This window comes from Trichosurus vulpecula, chromosome 7 (genome assembly GCF_011100635.1).
Source record: "Trichosurus vulpecula isolate mTriVul1 chromosome 7, mTriVul1.pri, whole genome shotgun sequence".
Lineage (NCBI taxonomy): Eukaryota > Metazoa > Chordata > Mammalia > Diprotodontia > Phalangeridae > Trichosurus > Trichosurus vulpecula.
Window position 1 is genome coordinate 270,520,297 of NC_050579.1, and position 14,427 is coordinate 270,534,723.

General features: G+C 49.6%; 1 protein-coding gene across 1 annotated transcript; it reads right to left on the reverse strand.

The window, feature by feature from the left end:
- Positions 1-291: 291 nt before the first annotated feature.
- BAK1 (BCL2 antagonist/killer 1) lies at positions 292-10,174 on the reverse strand. Its single transcript, XM_036767663.1, has 6 exons — positions 10,071-10,174; positions 5,728-5,797; positions 4,701-4,836; positions 3,186-3,329; positions 951-1,131; positions 292-735 (listed from the first exon to the last, which is right to left on the reverse strand). Exons 2-6 carry the CDS (start codon positions 5,774-5,776, stop codon positions 631-633), a joined length of 615 nt encoding a protein of 204 aa, XP_036623558.1. The 5' UTR covers positions 5,777-5,797; positions 10,071-10,174; the 3' UTR covers positions 292-630.
- Positions 10,175-14,427: the final 4,253 nt, after the last annotated feature.

The following is a 14,427-nucleotide window of genomic DNA, read 5'->3' on the forward strand; positions in this document are numbered from 1 at the left end:
CTAGGTCTTGGGGAGGTGGAAAGGGAGGGGGAAAGAAAGGGAAGATAAGCAACCTAAGCAATTATAAAAAAACTAAAATATTAAAAAAAAACCTCTTTTCAGAAATGAGTAGTTTTAACCTGCCTACCTCCAGATGGATGAAGAAACTAAAAGCCCTATTTTGGAGGCTTCCCAGAGATCCATGTATATATATATATATATATATATATATATATATATATATATATATATATATATATATATATATATATATATGTGTGTGTGTGTGTGTGTGCGTGTGTGTGCATGTGTGTATGTGTGTGTGCGTGTGTGTGTGTGTGTGTGTGTGTGTGTGTGTGTGTGTGTCTGTTTTGGGAAGGGAATGGAGGCTGCACTCACACAACTGTGGCCCCCTCTCTGACCCAGTGAGATGGATCCCAAACACAAGGGCCTATAAGCACCATGAAGGGGTAGAGCAGGGTACGCAGTACCCCCTGGCTCCCAGGTAGGAAAGATGCCTGGCGTGACCATCCTCCTCCTGGCTGATCTGTCATGGTAGCACAGGGCTGTTCTTTTTGTCCGGGAGGAGGAAGGGGATGATGGGAGAGACTTAGGCCTCGTGTCTTCACGAAAGGCCTCCACCACCTGGAGTCAGGGTTGGAAGAATCTTCGGATAACGAATCTCCCCAAGAGCACCATAGCCAAGACTGTCATCACGTACAAAATGGAGTTGTTAGGGACGTCCAGGAACGCCACCTAGGGATGAGATGGGCATCACAGAGGATACTAGTGGAAGGATGGAGGGAGAATTCACCAGGCCCCCACCCCGGGCCTACCTCCTGAGTTCTACCCTGATTTCTGAAACACTTCATCCTGCCTAATCCCTTTCCCTCTTTCCCCCATTACTATGGTATATCCCCCCCCCCCCCCCCCCCCCCCGTGGCCTCCCTACCCCCAGGGCCCCTGCTCACCCAGCCCCCATTCTGGGCAATCCAGCGAGCAATGCAGTGTTGGAGCATGAAGTCGGCCACAAATCGAGCCACACGTCCCAGGAAGCCCGTCAGGCCCCTCTGATAAACATGTAGGGCCAACCGGTAGCCAAAGCCCAGCAATGCCACCACTCGGCCCCAGTTGATGCCGCTCTCAAATAGGCTGTTGGGGGTAAAAAGCCTCAAGTTAGTGACTTCTTTTTTCACCCCTTTCCCACTAGTCCTACCCCCTGACCCTGTGGGACTAGGAAGGAGGCCCAGGTGTATGCCGCAGCAGCCTGAAGGAAGGAGGTAGGGAACATACCTTTAACCACCCAGGCTTCTCCCTGGGGTTGGGGAGAGACTATTTGTCAATCCCTGGGGAGACTGCAAGCAGCGCACAGTGTGGTTCCCCAAAAGAATGCTATCTCAGTGCAGCAGCCCTTTACCATTTGGGAGTGCAGCCAGAGGTATCCCAGATCCCCCATTCATCCAAGCCCACTTAGTCTCAGGAAGAGTCCAACGCCTCAATGAAGCATTTATTAATCGCCCGTTATTCACCAGGCACCCTGGATTCAAATGCAAGGAAAGAGACAACGCTGCCTCTCAAGGAATTTACAGTTTCATTGAGAAAAACCCTGGGCCTGGATCTCCTGGAGGGATACCATCCGGGCTTGGTCCCCAAAGGGGCCAACAGCTGGGCACAGCTGGACCACCTCCCAGGCTGCTTGTCAGAGACAGTCTCTCCCCTCCACCCACTGTTCAACCTGTGTGTCATTTCCACTGCCACCACTCCTCCCAGCACACAGTGTCCGACAGAGAGAGCGAGAGAAAGGAGGAAGGGGAGCCTGAGGCATGGAGGGGGAAGGGGATTTACCTGCGAGAGGAGGAACCACTGCTAGCCTGACATCCGGCAGGGACAGCAGGGAGGAAGAGGACAGAAGAGGAGGTTAGGTCCTGGGAAGCTCAGGGGGGAGGGAGGGGGGACGCCTTGGGGAGTGGCTCACACTCAGTCCCCTGACCCTCACCTCCCTTGCCCACCCCTGGAGTCTAGACCAACACACATCTTCTGTTCCTAACATTCACCGCAAACTGAACCCTAATAGAAGAGCGAGGCAACCTTTTTGTTCCTGTTTGGCATTTCACCTGTGTCCAGCTCTTCGTTCACTCCATTTGGGTTTTTTTGGCAAAAATACTGGAATGGTTTGCTGTTTGACAGATGAGGAAACCAAGGCAACAAAGTGAAGTGACTTTCCCAGGGTCAATAATTGGTGAGTATCTGAGGCCAGATTTGAACTCGGGAAGATGAGCCTGGCCCTAACTCTAACTGTAAAGCTAACCCTGACCCAAGCGTCCGGCGTAACAGAAGCTCTCATGCCACATTCCTATTTCCAGGGAATTGAGGGGTTTTGGGGCCAGCTGCCTTTAGAGCTTAAACTCCCTTGCTGCTGTACTTCCAGTACATGCTGGGGAACAAGGGAGCCTGGGCTAAGAGCAATCCCTCCTACCCCACCCCTAGCCCACAAGTCCTGGAAAGAATTCTGTTCAGAGGATCATGGGATTTAGAGCCGAACGAATCCGATCATCCCACTGGAATCATCCAGTCCAGGGCTGTCCAAGGTGCGGCCAGCCCCCAGTGCCATTTTCTGCGGCCCACCCGTGTTTACTGTGGGCGTGGAAATTGACACGAATGCTTTAGCTAAAGCATTTCTGTGGGTTCAACCTTCTAATCTTACAAAGGAAGAAAGAAATGACTTCCCCAGTCACACAATTAGTCAGTGGCAGAGTCAGAATGAAAACTGAGGTCTCCTGCCATCAAACACTGTACTTTCTTTTGCACTACCCTGCTTTTCAGGGAAAACAGAAAACAAAAGCCACCCACAGGAAGTGACCACCTACCCTTCCCCTCCTAACAGTCCCTGCTCACATTCCTATAGGGCTTTTAAGGCTTACAAAAAGCTTTCCTCACCACAGTTCTATGAGGTTCAGATCTGCATTTCTTTATAGCCTCTCAGGAACACAGCCCTTCATATTCCCAGGTGAAAGGTGTACATTGGTATTCACAGCCTCGCCATCAGAAGACTGGGACTACAGAGAGGGGGTTGCTACACAGCAACAGAAGAGCACAGAAGCAACACAGGGAGCCAAGTTGCCACTGTCACTTGGACAGGGCACAGAAAGGGAAGGAAGGAGAGGTAACTTGAAAGTGACCTCGGAGCAATTGGGGGAGGTGGGTACCTGGAGGCGATCATGGTGAAGTACTCATAGGCAGTCTCTGAGGTGGGCTGCAAAGTCTGCAGCATGGCCTTGAATTCTGAGTCATACCTACGGCTGATGTCATCCCCAATGATGGCTAGCTGTCGGCCAACCTGTTCCGTGGTGCTGGGGCAGTGACAAAAAAAACAGGAGGGAAGAGGTCAGGATTGCCGCAAGAAGAGTCCTTACCTTGTTCCCCCATCTTTGGGGGATAATGCTACACCCAAACTGGAGGACTCGAATTTACAAATAAATATTTTGGAAGTTCAAACTCTGAGAACAAGGTTGTGGAGATTGGCAGTGGAGGGGACGGAGGTTGAAGGCAGAGCTGCTACAGTTTTGCATAGATGAGGAGGGCTAGAATGGAAAAGGGACAAGAGACGGAGAGGAATTCAAAGACGGGGTGCGTGTATATGTGACTGAATGTGTGCAAAGAAATATGTCAGACATGACCTGCAAAAGCCTTCCCGGTAGAGCCCTGGTCACCAGGGCTAAGGTTCTCCTCACCTTCTGATAGCCTAGCATTTCTACTTTACCTGAGCTAGTGGGCCTCAGAAACACCCCCCATTCTCCTCTATGGTTGCCACCAAGTCTGGGCAGTCTCTTCTTGATAAAAGGCCTTCTTCCCCCAGTTCTTAAAATCATAGTATTCAGGGGCAGCTGGGTGGTGCAGTGAGTGGAGCACCAGCCCTGGAGTCAGGAGGCCCTGACTTCGAATCCAGTTTCAGACACTTAACATACTTACTAGCTGTGTGACCTTGGGCAAGTCACTTAACCCCAATTGCCCTGCCTTTCCCCCTCCAAAAAAAAAAAATCACAGTATTCAGAGCCTTCAGAAAAAGGGATCTTAGGGATAGCCTGGGACCAGCTGCCATGATCCCTGGAGATGGCCATTCTTGGGACCACTTGTCTGCATGTATCCCAAATGAACTCCCTCCCTTTTCTGGCTGCACAGTTCATCTTCTCTATGCCACCCTACTCCCGCTCTGTACCTAGCTGGTGACTCTGGTCCCTGACTCAGCAGTTGGGACCAGGCAACGTTTATGCCTTTCCCAGTCTGTTCACCCTCAATCCCCCTTACGGATGAATAATGTTATTGAGTCATTTCGGTCGTGCCTGACTCTTCGTGACCCTTTCGGGGTTTTCTTGGCAATGATACTGCAGCGCTTTGCCATTTCCTTCTCTAGCTCGTTTTACAGATGAGGAAACTGAGGCAAAGAGTGATTTGCTCACAGAGCTAGTGTTTGAAATTGAATTTGAACTCAAGTATTCCTGACTCCAGGCCTGGTGCCACTATCCACTGTGCTACCTAGCTGACCTATACAATTTAATAATACATACCACAATTCCTTTTCATACAGTAAAAATTAACAATTAGGGAAGGGCCATTTCATCACTGAATGGGTGCGTGTGTATGTGTGTGCGTATGTGTATGCATGTATACGTATGTATGGAAGTATGTGTGGAAGCACTTTTCTGCGTTTCTCCTTCCCTCACCTGCTGAGCTCTTGGGGCAAGGTGTCCATCTCAGGGTCCTCGGGGGCAGCTGCTCCCTCTGTTTCCTGTTCTTGTTGATGGCGGTAGTAGACATAGCTCCGGAAAACATCTTCAGTCTGTCGGGCCACCTGTTCCTCTGTGAACCAAACCGTCAGTGTTAGGGCCAGATGGGAGGTGGGAGAGGGGGCATCCTCTCCCCCATGCCACCCTTCTTCTCTAGCCTACCTTTCTTCCACAAAGGTTAAAGCCGTCCCTTTATCTTTTAGAGTACGAGTCTGAAAATACAGACACAAAATGTCTGAGCGCCTGGCGCAAGCCTCTCACCATGCAGACAAGAAAAGCTCCGAGAGGGCAAGGAAGGGATTTGTCCAAGGTCACATAGGCAGCAAGTGGTGGAGCTGGGATTGAACTCTAAATCTTGAGAGAATTCTCACTGCATCTTGCTGCCTCTCAGTTCCTTGTTTCTTTGTCAGTTTGTTCTGTCTCATCTTCAGCCAGTCAATTCCTCTCTAGGGAAGTCAGACTGAAGAGGCAGGGTTACCTCCCTTTGACCCAGAACCAGCTCCATTGATTGTCCCCCCTTCCCACAGACCACAGAATGGCATGAGATAAGTGAAAGCACAGCAGCATGGTGTTTCCCCACAAAGAAGGGGCAAAAAGATAAACTGTGTAACAGTGCCACCTTCCCAACCCCACAACCCCAGCACAGGAGGGTAAGCTGAAGCTAAGGAATTAGCACTCAAAGCAGGTTAAAAAAAAGGCAAAAGTCAGCTTCCACCCCACCCCCCAATTTCTGTCTCAGTTCTCTTCCTGGGGCATGGAGGTAGCACGGCGAGCAGAGCACTGGCCCTGGAGTCAGGAGGACCTGAGTTCAAATTCAGTCTCAGACACCTGACACGAACTAGCTGTGTGGCCTTGGGCAAATCACTTAACCTCAATTGTCTGGCCCTCCCTCCTCAAAAAAAAATTCTCTTCCTTCCCAGAAGGTATCCCTTAGACCTAGAAGATGGGAGGGGAATACTCTTACCTGCAGTAGATGAGGGGGCTCGAACCCGGCTCACCTGCCTAGAAGCCATACTATGAATGATGGTGCCAGCCTGAGAAAGGGGGAGAGTGATATTGGGAGAGAAAAAAAATTAAGATGAGAGTGAGCAAGGGTGTCTGTCCCTAGTTCAGGGGTTTATGACTGTTTGCTGTCTGCAGCCTCTCTGTGCCCCATGGCAACACACTAAGTAAAGTGTTAGATGAGGCAGACATATCTGTGGCTCCTACACCCCCAGGCCTACTGGGGCTTGGCTCCTCTGTCTGAACCTCCTGATCAAGACCACCAGGAGTGGGGAGGGGGTGGCGATGCTAGCTGGGGGAAAAGCAGAGGATCAAAGCATCTGGGACTGAAAGGGACCACCTTAAGGGGTCGGCTAGTCCAAGCCCTGAAGCCCAGAGAAGTTAACTTCTTGGGACTTGCCCAAGGTCATGTGGGTGAAAAGTAGCAGAACCTGAATTTGAACTCAGTTCCTCTGATTCTAATTCCAGCCCTCGAGCTGTCCATGGCTTTGATCACACTCCAGCCCAGGTGAAATCTGGTAAACATTAAGTGTAGTGGGGAAGGAGGGGAGGCACAGAAGGAAGGGGGAAGAGAAGCTGCTGTCCCTTAATTGGGGTGGGAGAGGGGCGTGGCACTCGCCCACTGATAACCATGTACTAGTTGTGTGGTATTGCATTGTTGTGGCCTTCTCCACATCCTGCCTTAGGTCATGGGGAAGTTCCACCCTTCTCTCGGACCCCCTCCCCCAGGTTGGGGACCACTGTGAAAATCTATTGTCTCTCCCAGCACTTTCTCTCTCTGTGCTTTTTATTGACAGCTGGCAGCTTTAGAGTTTGCTAAAGAGCTTTCCGAACATCATCCCATTTTATCCCGCAATAACCCTGGGAGGCACGTCCCATCATCACTACTATTGTCAGTATTACTAATATTATATTTACTACCAGGTTTTATTTATAGTATGTAAATTTATAAGTTATTTACTGTATTGTGTTTAATACCACAGTTGTAAATATAATACTAATATTAATATAATTATTTTACAGATGGGGAAACTGAGGCAGACAGGGGTTAAGCCACTTGCTGGCATCCTGAGGCAGGATTTGAACTCAGCTTCGTGCTACTTAGCGGTCCTCATTAGCGCATAAATCTTTTATCCAATCATGTCGAACCGATTACAGGTTCCTTGAGAGCAGGGCCTCGGTCCTACCTATCTTTGTTACCAGCGGGGTAGCCAGTAGCAAGTACTGTTGTTACGTGTTTGCCAAATTACTGAATGAATGATGCTCCACGGATACAAAGACAGCCATACTTGTGGGTTGTGGTTGGGCCCTACCAAGGATGACTGTTTCAGGCCCTGATCTACTCGTATCAGGCCCCCTAAAAGCCGGCACCCTCAGAGCTGGAGATCTCATACCTAACCGGTTTATGGGACATTGGTTGGTGGATTGGGGAAATTGCAACCCCAACCCCAACCTCCTGCATATATCAATAACGAAGCCCTCTACATACAATACTTCCCTAGGTTCTCCCCAAAATTTGGTGAAGTGGACAGGGCAGATACTGTGATCTCCAATTTAAGGATGAAAAGCCCGAGGCCAGGAGAGGAGGATCACGTAGCTTGCTCAAGACCACAGAGCCAACAAGTAGACGGGAGGCTTCTTTCCTATAAAATCACCCAGAGATATCTTTGTAGTACTTCCCTGTAGGGGCCTGGATAGAGGATCCCAGGGTAAAGGTGAGGTGGAAAACAGATGCACACTTAGGGCAAAATGCACCCTATCACCTCCATCTGTATGCTCGGGACCAGCAGACTTACTCAGGTTCACGTTTTTATCCCATGTTTGTAATCAAAAAGGTTAATTATGAATAAGCAATAAATGATAGCTCATCTTTGGACTATAGGATCTATAAGGAACCTCAGAGACCATCTCTCCTCCATTTTGCAGCTAGGCGGTGCAGCGGGCACAGTGCCAGGCCCGGAGTCAGGAAGACCTGAGTTCAAATCTGACCTCAGACATTTGCTAGCTGTGTGATCCTGGGCAAGTCACTTAACCCTGTTTGCCTCAGTTTCCTCATCTGTAAAATGGACTGGAGAAGGAAATGGCAAACCACTCCAGTATCTTTGCCAAGAAAACCCCAAATGGAGTCACAAAGAGTCAGACACGACTGAAATGACTGAACAACAACAAACTGAGACCTGCAAAGGGCAAGTGACTTGTCCAAAGACACCTGTAGTAAATAGCAAGGCAGGATTTGAAGCCATTTCTGTTCTCCTGACTCCAAATTTAGTGATCTTCCCAGTCGGTCACTCTGCCTCATCTATGTCACTTTATGGTTCACAAATGCCTGTTTCCACAAACAACTCACGCGATAAGCAGAGCAAATGTTATAATCACCCATTTTTGGGTGAGGAAATCGGTCTCTGAGAGATGCCCTGGGTCACATGAGTACTAAGTGTCCTAACCAGACAGAGCTAGAAGCCAGGCCCTCTGATTCTAAGTTCAGTCATTTCCTTTAGGCTTAAGGACATAAGAAAAGCCACCTAGGGTAGGAGATCCTTGGGGTCTTAGCTTTAGCTAGCCCTCAGAGAATGCTCAGGGCACCTCTGCCAGGCCTAAATATCACCCCCACAAGCCTGGGTCACTTTGCCAGCCTGCTAATGAGTGGTTCGGGGTTTCTGCTCTACAGAGCAGCCCGTGGAGCCAGATCAGAGAACTTTTCTCTAGAGCCAGGAAGCCTTAGGTGGGGTAGAGGGAAGAACCCCTCTAAAATGCTTCTCTGTGCTGCCCCACCCTGCCTGGCCTGCTGGTGTCACCCACCATGCACCTGTGCTACCACCTTGTCAACTTCCTGCTTGCTATCTCCCGACTCATCCTGTGTTTCCTCTTCCCCCTCCCCCTGACTTTTAGCACCCTACTCTCTGGACCCCAAAGGGGGAAGGGACAGAATTTCCTGAAGTTGAGACAGTTTACTTTCAGTTTAGGTGTCTTCGTCTGTTCCTTGCTCTAAGCCCCAGCTTGTTCTATCCGTCCACAGCCTCCATCACCCCAAAGCTTCACCTCTCCCCTCCTCCTTGTGTAACCTCAGGGGCAAATCTACAGAGGGAAGCCCAGGCCCCATCCCAACAAAGTCCTAATTTGTGAAGGTCCTTATTTTATAGGATCTTAGATCCAGAGCTGGTTTTTTATTTATTCGTTTTCCAGACGAGGAAACCAAGGTCCACAGAATCTAAGGGATTTGTCCAAGGTCACCCAGGTAGTCATAGACTTGGGAACTGGATCCTGGTCCTCTCGCTCCATACCCAGGGCTCTGCTACTGCCTATGTTAGCCTCCTTCAGGCCAAGGGCCATTTTAGGAGCATATTTTACCCCATTAGCTACCCTAATTTAAGGGACCAGGAGCCTAGGGGTCTCAGTTCTCTCCCCTTCCAACGACCACTTTCCTCACCTACCCAAATCAAACATACACTTTATTTGTGAAGTACGTTGAGATCAGAGGAGTTATATCAGAGCCAGGCCTCATTAAAAGAGACCTTTGCCTGGCACGCCCGCCCCTATTCTGCTCCAAAGAAGTTTGTAACACTGTCTGCTCTCTCCTTCTCCCCAATACACTGGCCTCCAAATCTGACACCCCATGAGGAGCAGATCCTCTCCCCAGGATTCTGTGACATGCTTTCATTCCCAAGGCCCTAGGACTCAGGCCTCCATCAATGGGGCTGATTGGAAAGGAGCATTTTCAGATTCAGTGGCTGCCTAGAAATACCTCCCTTTTCCGTACTAGAGGCCTAGCTCTGATTTTTAAGTGTGTTTTGGGGGCCAGGGGAGGTCTTGGCCCCAGGGTCTCGGAATGTCCCTACTTAACAACAACCCTTCTTTTCCCTTGGATTCAGAGCAGCTTAGGAAGAAACAATAGGGGAGGGATGCCCGGCCAGGGGTACTCAGCCCTCAGTAACCTGGACTTTCTGTGGGTTCTGTGGAAAACTACCTCAAGTTTCTCCCCCTCCTTTTTCTTGGCTCCCCCATCTAACAGACCCAAGAGGCCTCAACTCTGAGAGTCCCACAAGTTTGAACCCAGAGGGTGTGAAAGTCAGGCAGATTGCCCAAAGAAAACCCCACTCAGCCCACAGCCCGGGCAGAGGATAGCTGGTGCGGGGCCCTAAAGGCACAACCGTGGGGTCAGCTGCACTGGCCCATCCTGGGCCCGGGAGGGGTGATCCCTATGTCCTGTGAAGGTCTTCCACTCCACCTCTCATGGGCAAGCGGATCTCCTGGACAGCGCCCAGATCCCGGGTCCCAAAGGATCGGAGGTGGTGGGATGGGACTCACCCTGGGCCCGCTGCCCCTGTGTCCCCAGGAACAGAAAGCCTAAGGCCCTGGCTTCCAGGAACCGGCAGCGGCAGCAGCGAGCGGTAGCGGCTCAGGCCATCCCCCTGCTCCCCGACGCTTCTCTTTCCTGCTCACCTCGGTCCAATCGTATAGAGTGGAGGCGGGGCTGAGCGGGAAGGGGCTGGGGAGCTCCCTCAATAGGCTCCTTTTGGGAGAGCATCTGGGCCCTGACGGCCATTGGCTCGCTTCCCCGTCGTAGGAGGGCCCCAGGACAGACTGCAGGCCCACCCGATCTCTATGAAACAGCATCCCTCCCTAGCCCAGGGCTGCAGGGCTGCTCAGAGGAAGAGGCGGGGGGAGTGCGTCATTCTCACTGACTTGGCCTTCTCACCCTGCCCTTTCTCCCAGTCCCGGCTTCAGTCCATCTCGAAGCCTGCCCACCCTCCAAGTCAACAGACCCAGGAGTATGTGGGGAGCTTCCTCCACGGGCAGGGGCTGTGCCCCACCTGTACAGGGACCAGGCCTGAGGCCTTGCCTCCCTCCTTGGGAGGGAAAATGAGCGTTTAAAAAAATGAGAGCTAACACATACGTTGCTTTAAGGTTCGTTTGAGACATACACGAAATGAATGAAACGTGACCTCATTATGCCTTATATAATGTGTGGTAGCATTTTGGAGGGGGAAATAAGAATAGAGCTTTATTTTATGTGTTTTACTTTAAGAGAGGCAGTGGGAGCAGCTAGGTGGCAAGGTGGATAGGGCACAGGCCCTGGAGTCAGGAGGACCTGAGTTCAAATCCAGCCTCCAGATGCTTACTAGCTGTGTGATCCTGTAACTTAACTCCAACTGCCTCTTTAAAAAGAGAGAGAGGGGCAGCCAGGTGGCACAGTGAATAGAGCACCGGCCTGGAAGTCAGGAGGACCTGAGTTCAAATCCAGCCTCAGACACTTGACACACTTACTAGCTGTGTGACCTTGGGCAAGTCACTTAACCCCCATTGCCCTGCCTTCCCCTCTCCAAAAAAAAAATAAATAAATAAAGAGAGAGAGAGAGGGAGAGAGAGAGACATTGAGAGAGTAGAGGTAACTAGATTGGAGAGCTGACCTCAAACCCATGAGGGACCTGGGTTTAAATTAAGTCCTATTTCCCACACATACTGACTGTATAACCCTGGTAACTACCACAGTAATAGCCTTCCTGAAGCTGAGGGGACCTTAGAGAACTCATCTTGTTCTTCTGCTTTCCTCTTGGTATCACTTTGCAAATGAGGAAAATGGGGAGAATTTTAAATGCTTTGCCCAAGATCATACGGATAATGTAAGGAGAAAGGGCCCCACATGTGTAGCAGGGCCCACCTGTGGTGAGGCCCATGACCTTGTGTGGCTCAGAAGGAGGAAGAAGAGCTTTCATTCCTGCCAGGAGAGAAAGCAGGAGGCTGGGGCCCAAGGCTACCACTCTGCTTTCCTCAGAGAAAGGGGGTACCAGGCTAGACACATCATCTGCTCCCTTAAATATTATTCATCTAGGAGATATAGTCAGGTCTGATATAACTTTTAATCACTTTGTCCTTTTTTGAGGAAAGGGAACCCCAAGTTCTATATCCAAGCCTTGACTTCTATTTCCACAATGAACTCATGTAGCAAATAGCAAACAAAAAAACCCCAAAACCCCAAAACCCATTTATCCAAATCATAGCAAAACAGAAATCAGAGAAGGTGTATTTAAGAGAATATATACCAGCTGATACAGAGTGAAGGCGCTCTTCCATTGGGAGAAGGGTAATTCAGCTCAACCAAGAGAGACAGTCCTAGATCTAATCCAAGGGGAGGCTCCTTGAAGCCTCTAGAGTAGCAAGCTCCTCTCATGCCTGCTGCTGTCATGTCTTCCCAGAATCTTTTCCTTCAGCAGCTTGAAGTGGGGTTGACCTCTTCCATCTTCTCTCAGAGCTGGAAGCCAGAAGCAATGGAGGCAACTCAACACTTCCAGTCTTAAGGCTTGATGAGTCCCCAAAGGGGGACTCAAAGAGACTGGTGAAAGCTTGAGCACTCTCATCTCTCACCAACTCCACCCCGTTTGCTTCTTATTCTGGGCAGGGCCATCATCTTCACAAATAAGGAGAGAGCCCCATAACAATGGGCTTCAGGACAGACATTATATTCATAAAGTAGAAGAGGGTCTGGACTTAACTGGTCCAGACGTAAATGGTCCCTCTACCATTGTATGTTAGCACCTACTCTGGAACATGGAGTCTTGGTGAGCTGCCTCAAGGCACTGAGAGTTTAATGAGTCATCCTTGGTCACACAGCCAGTATGTGTCAGAGACTGGACTCGAACTCAAATTTTCCTCAATTGGAGCCCAGCTCTCTCTGCACTACTCCACACTTTCTCTTTAGTTCAGTACATACCTGATCACCCTTTTCAGTACCAACTGAACGAACATTCATTCATGCTCCACATCCCCCCAACAACTGGCTGTGGTTGGAGAGTTGGGAAACTCCTTGCTCCTCACTGCCAATTCCGGACTCTTTCTCTACCACCACCGTCACTCAGTAACCTCTCCTTCTTTGACGTTTATTCAATCCAAATTTATCACCCATTGAAGATTCTGATAGCTGCTACCTACTCTCTCCCGGGACACTGGTTTAGCGTTCCCAGGACACTGGTTTAGTCTTTCTCTCTAGCCCAACTCCTGCCCTCATGTTAGGGGACTTCATCATAATATTCCCTCAAATACCCAACTTCCTATTTTCTCGTTTTACCCAATCCCCATTCCCATTCCACCTCCATGCCACACAGAGACTATCCCGTATCCTTGAACTTGCTTCAGATTCGTCCTCTTCCTTCAGTGCCTTTGACACTGCTGATCGTCCTCTTTTCTTCCTAGACTGATTTTCATGGCACAGCTCTCTCCTGACTCCTCTCCTCCAACCAGGTCATCCCCCAAGGCTCTGCTGTGTGATCTCTTCTTTCCTCCCTCAACTATCTCACTTGGTGGTCTCATCAGCTTCCATGGGCTCAGTGATCACCTCAGCTCTATGACTCTCACCTCTCTATATACAGCCTTAGCTTTTCTCTGAAGCTCCAATCTCGCACTGCTTATTACCTCCTCGACATCTAGAGTTAGATGTCCCATAGATATTTCAAACAAAATATGTACAAAATAGAACTCATCGTATTTCCCCCCAAGCCCTTCCTTTCTTCTTAACTTCCCTATTTTTGTTGAAAACAGCACCATTTTCCCAGTCATTCAACCATATGATCTTTGAGTTGCCCTCAACTCCTCGCACTCATGCCTCATACCCAATTTGTGGCCAAGCCTTGTTTCTACCTCCACTATATCTCCTGTATGTGTCCTCTTCTTTCCACTCACACAGCTGCCACCATGGTGCAGGCTTTGTCACCTCAATTCTGGATGCCCTCCCTGCTTCATGTCTCTTTTTACTCTAATCCAGGGGTGGGGGACCTGCAGCCTCAAGATCGCATGGGGCCCTCTAGGTTCTCAAGGGTGGCCTTTTGACTGAATCCAAACTTCACAAAACAAATCTCTTTAGTAAAAGCATCTGTTCTGTAAAAGTTGGACTCAGTCAAAAAGGCTGCAACCAAGGACCTAGAAGGCCACATGTTCCCCACCATTCCTTGATTCTATCCCCTACTCTTCTGCCAAAGTGACTTTCCTAAAGTACAGATCTGATGATGTCACCTCTCCTGCTCAATAAACTCCAGTGGCTACCCATTACCTTCAGTATCAAATACAAAGTTCTCTTGTTTGACTTTTAAAGAAAGCCCTTCACACACTAGCCCCCTTTGACCTTTCCAGTCTTCTTACACTTTACTGCCATCTCTATATTCTATGGGCGTATTCAGTGGCACAGTGGACCAGGCCTGTGGTCAGGAAGGCTCATCTTCCTGAGTTCAAATCCGGCTTCACATACTTAGTAGCTGTGTGACCCTGGGCAAGTTACTTAACCCTGTTGGCCTCAGTTTCCTCATCTGTAAAATGCCCTGGAGAAGGAGTGACCCATGGGGGTCACAAAGAGTCAGATACAACTGAAACGACTGAACAGTTGGAAGCACTTAGCAGGATGCCTGGTCCGTGGTAAGCATTTAAATGCTGGTTTCCTTTCCTACTCAGCGTATGTCTCGTATGTACAATTCTACACACGCGTCCGCCTCATTACAATGTGAGCTCTTTGAGGGCAGGGACTGTACTTTTGCTTCTTTGTTCTTAAAGTTTCTTAACCTCATCATGTAGCACAGTGACCGACGAATAGGAGGCACTTTGTAAATGCTCATTGACTGACTGGGAAGTAGGACAGGTGGCTTCAACCTTGAGTCCTCCAACTTCAAAGCCAGCATTT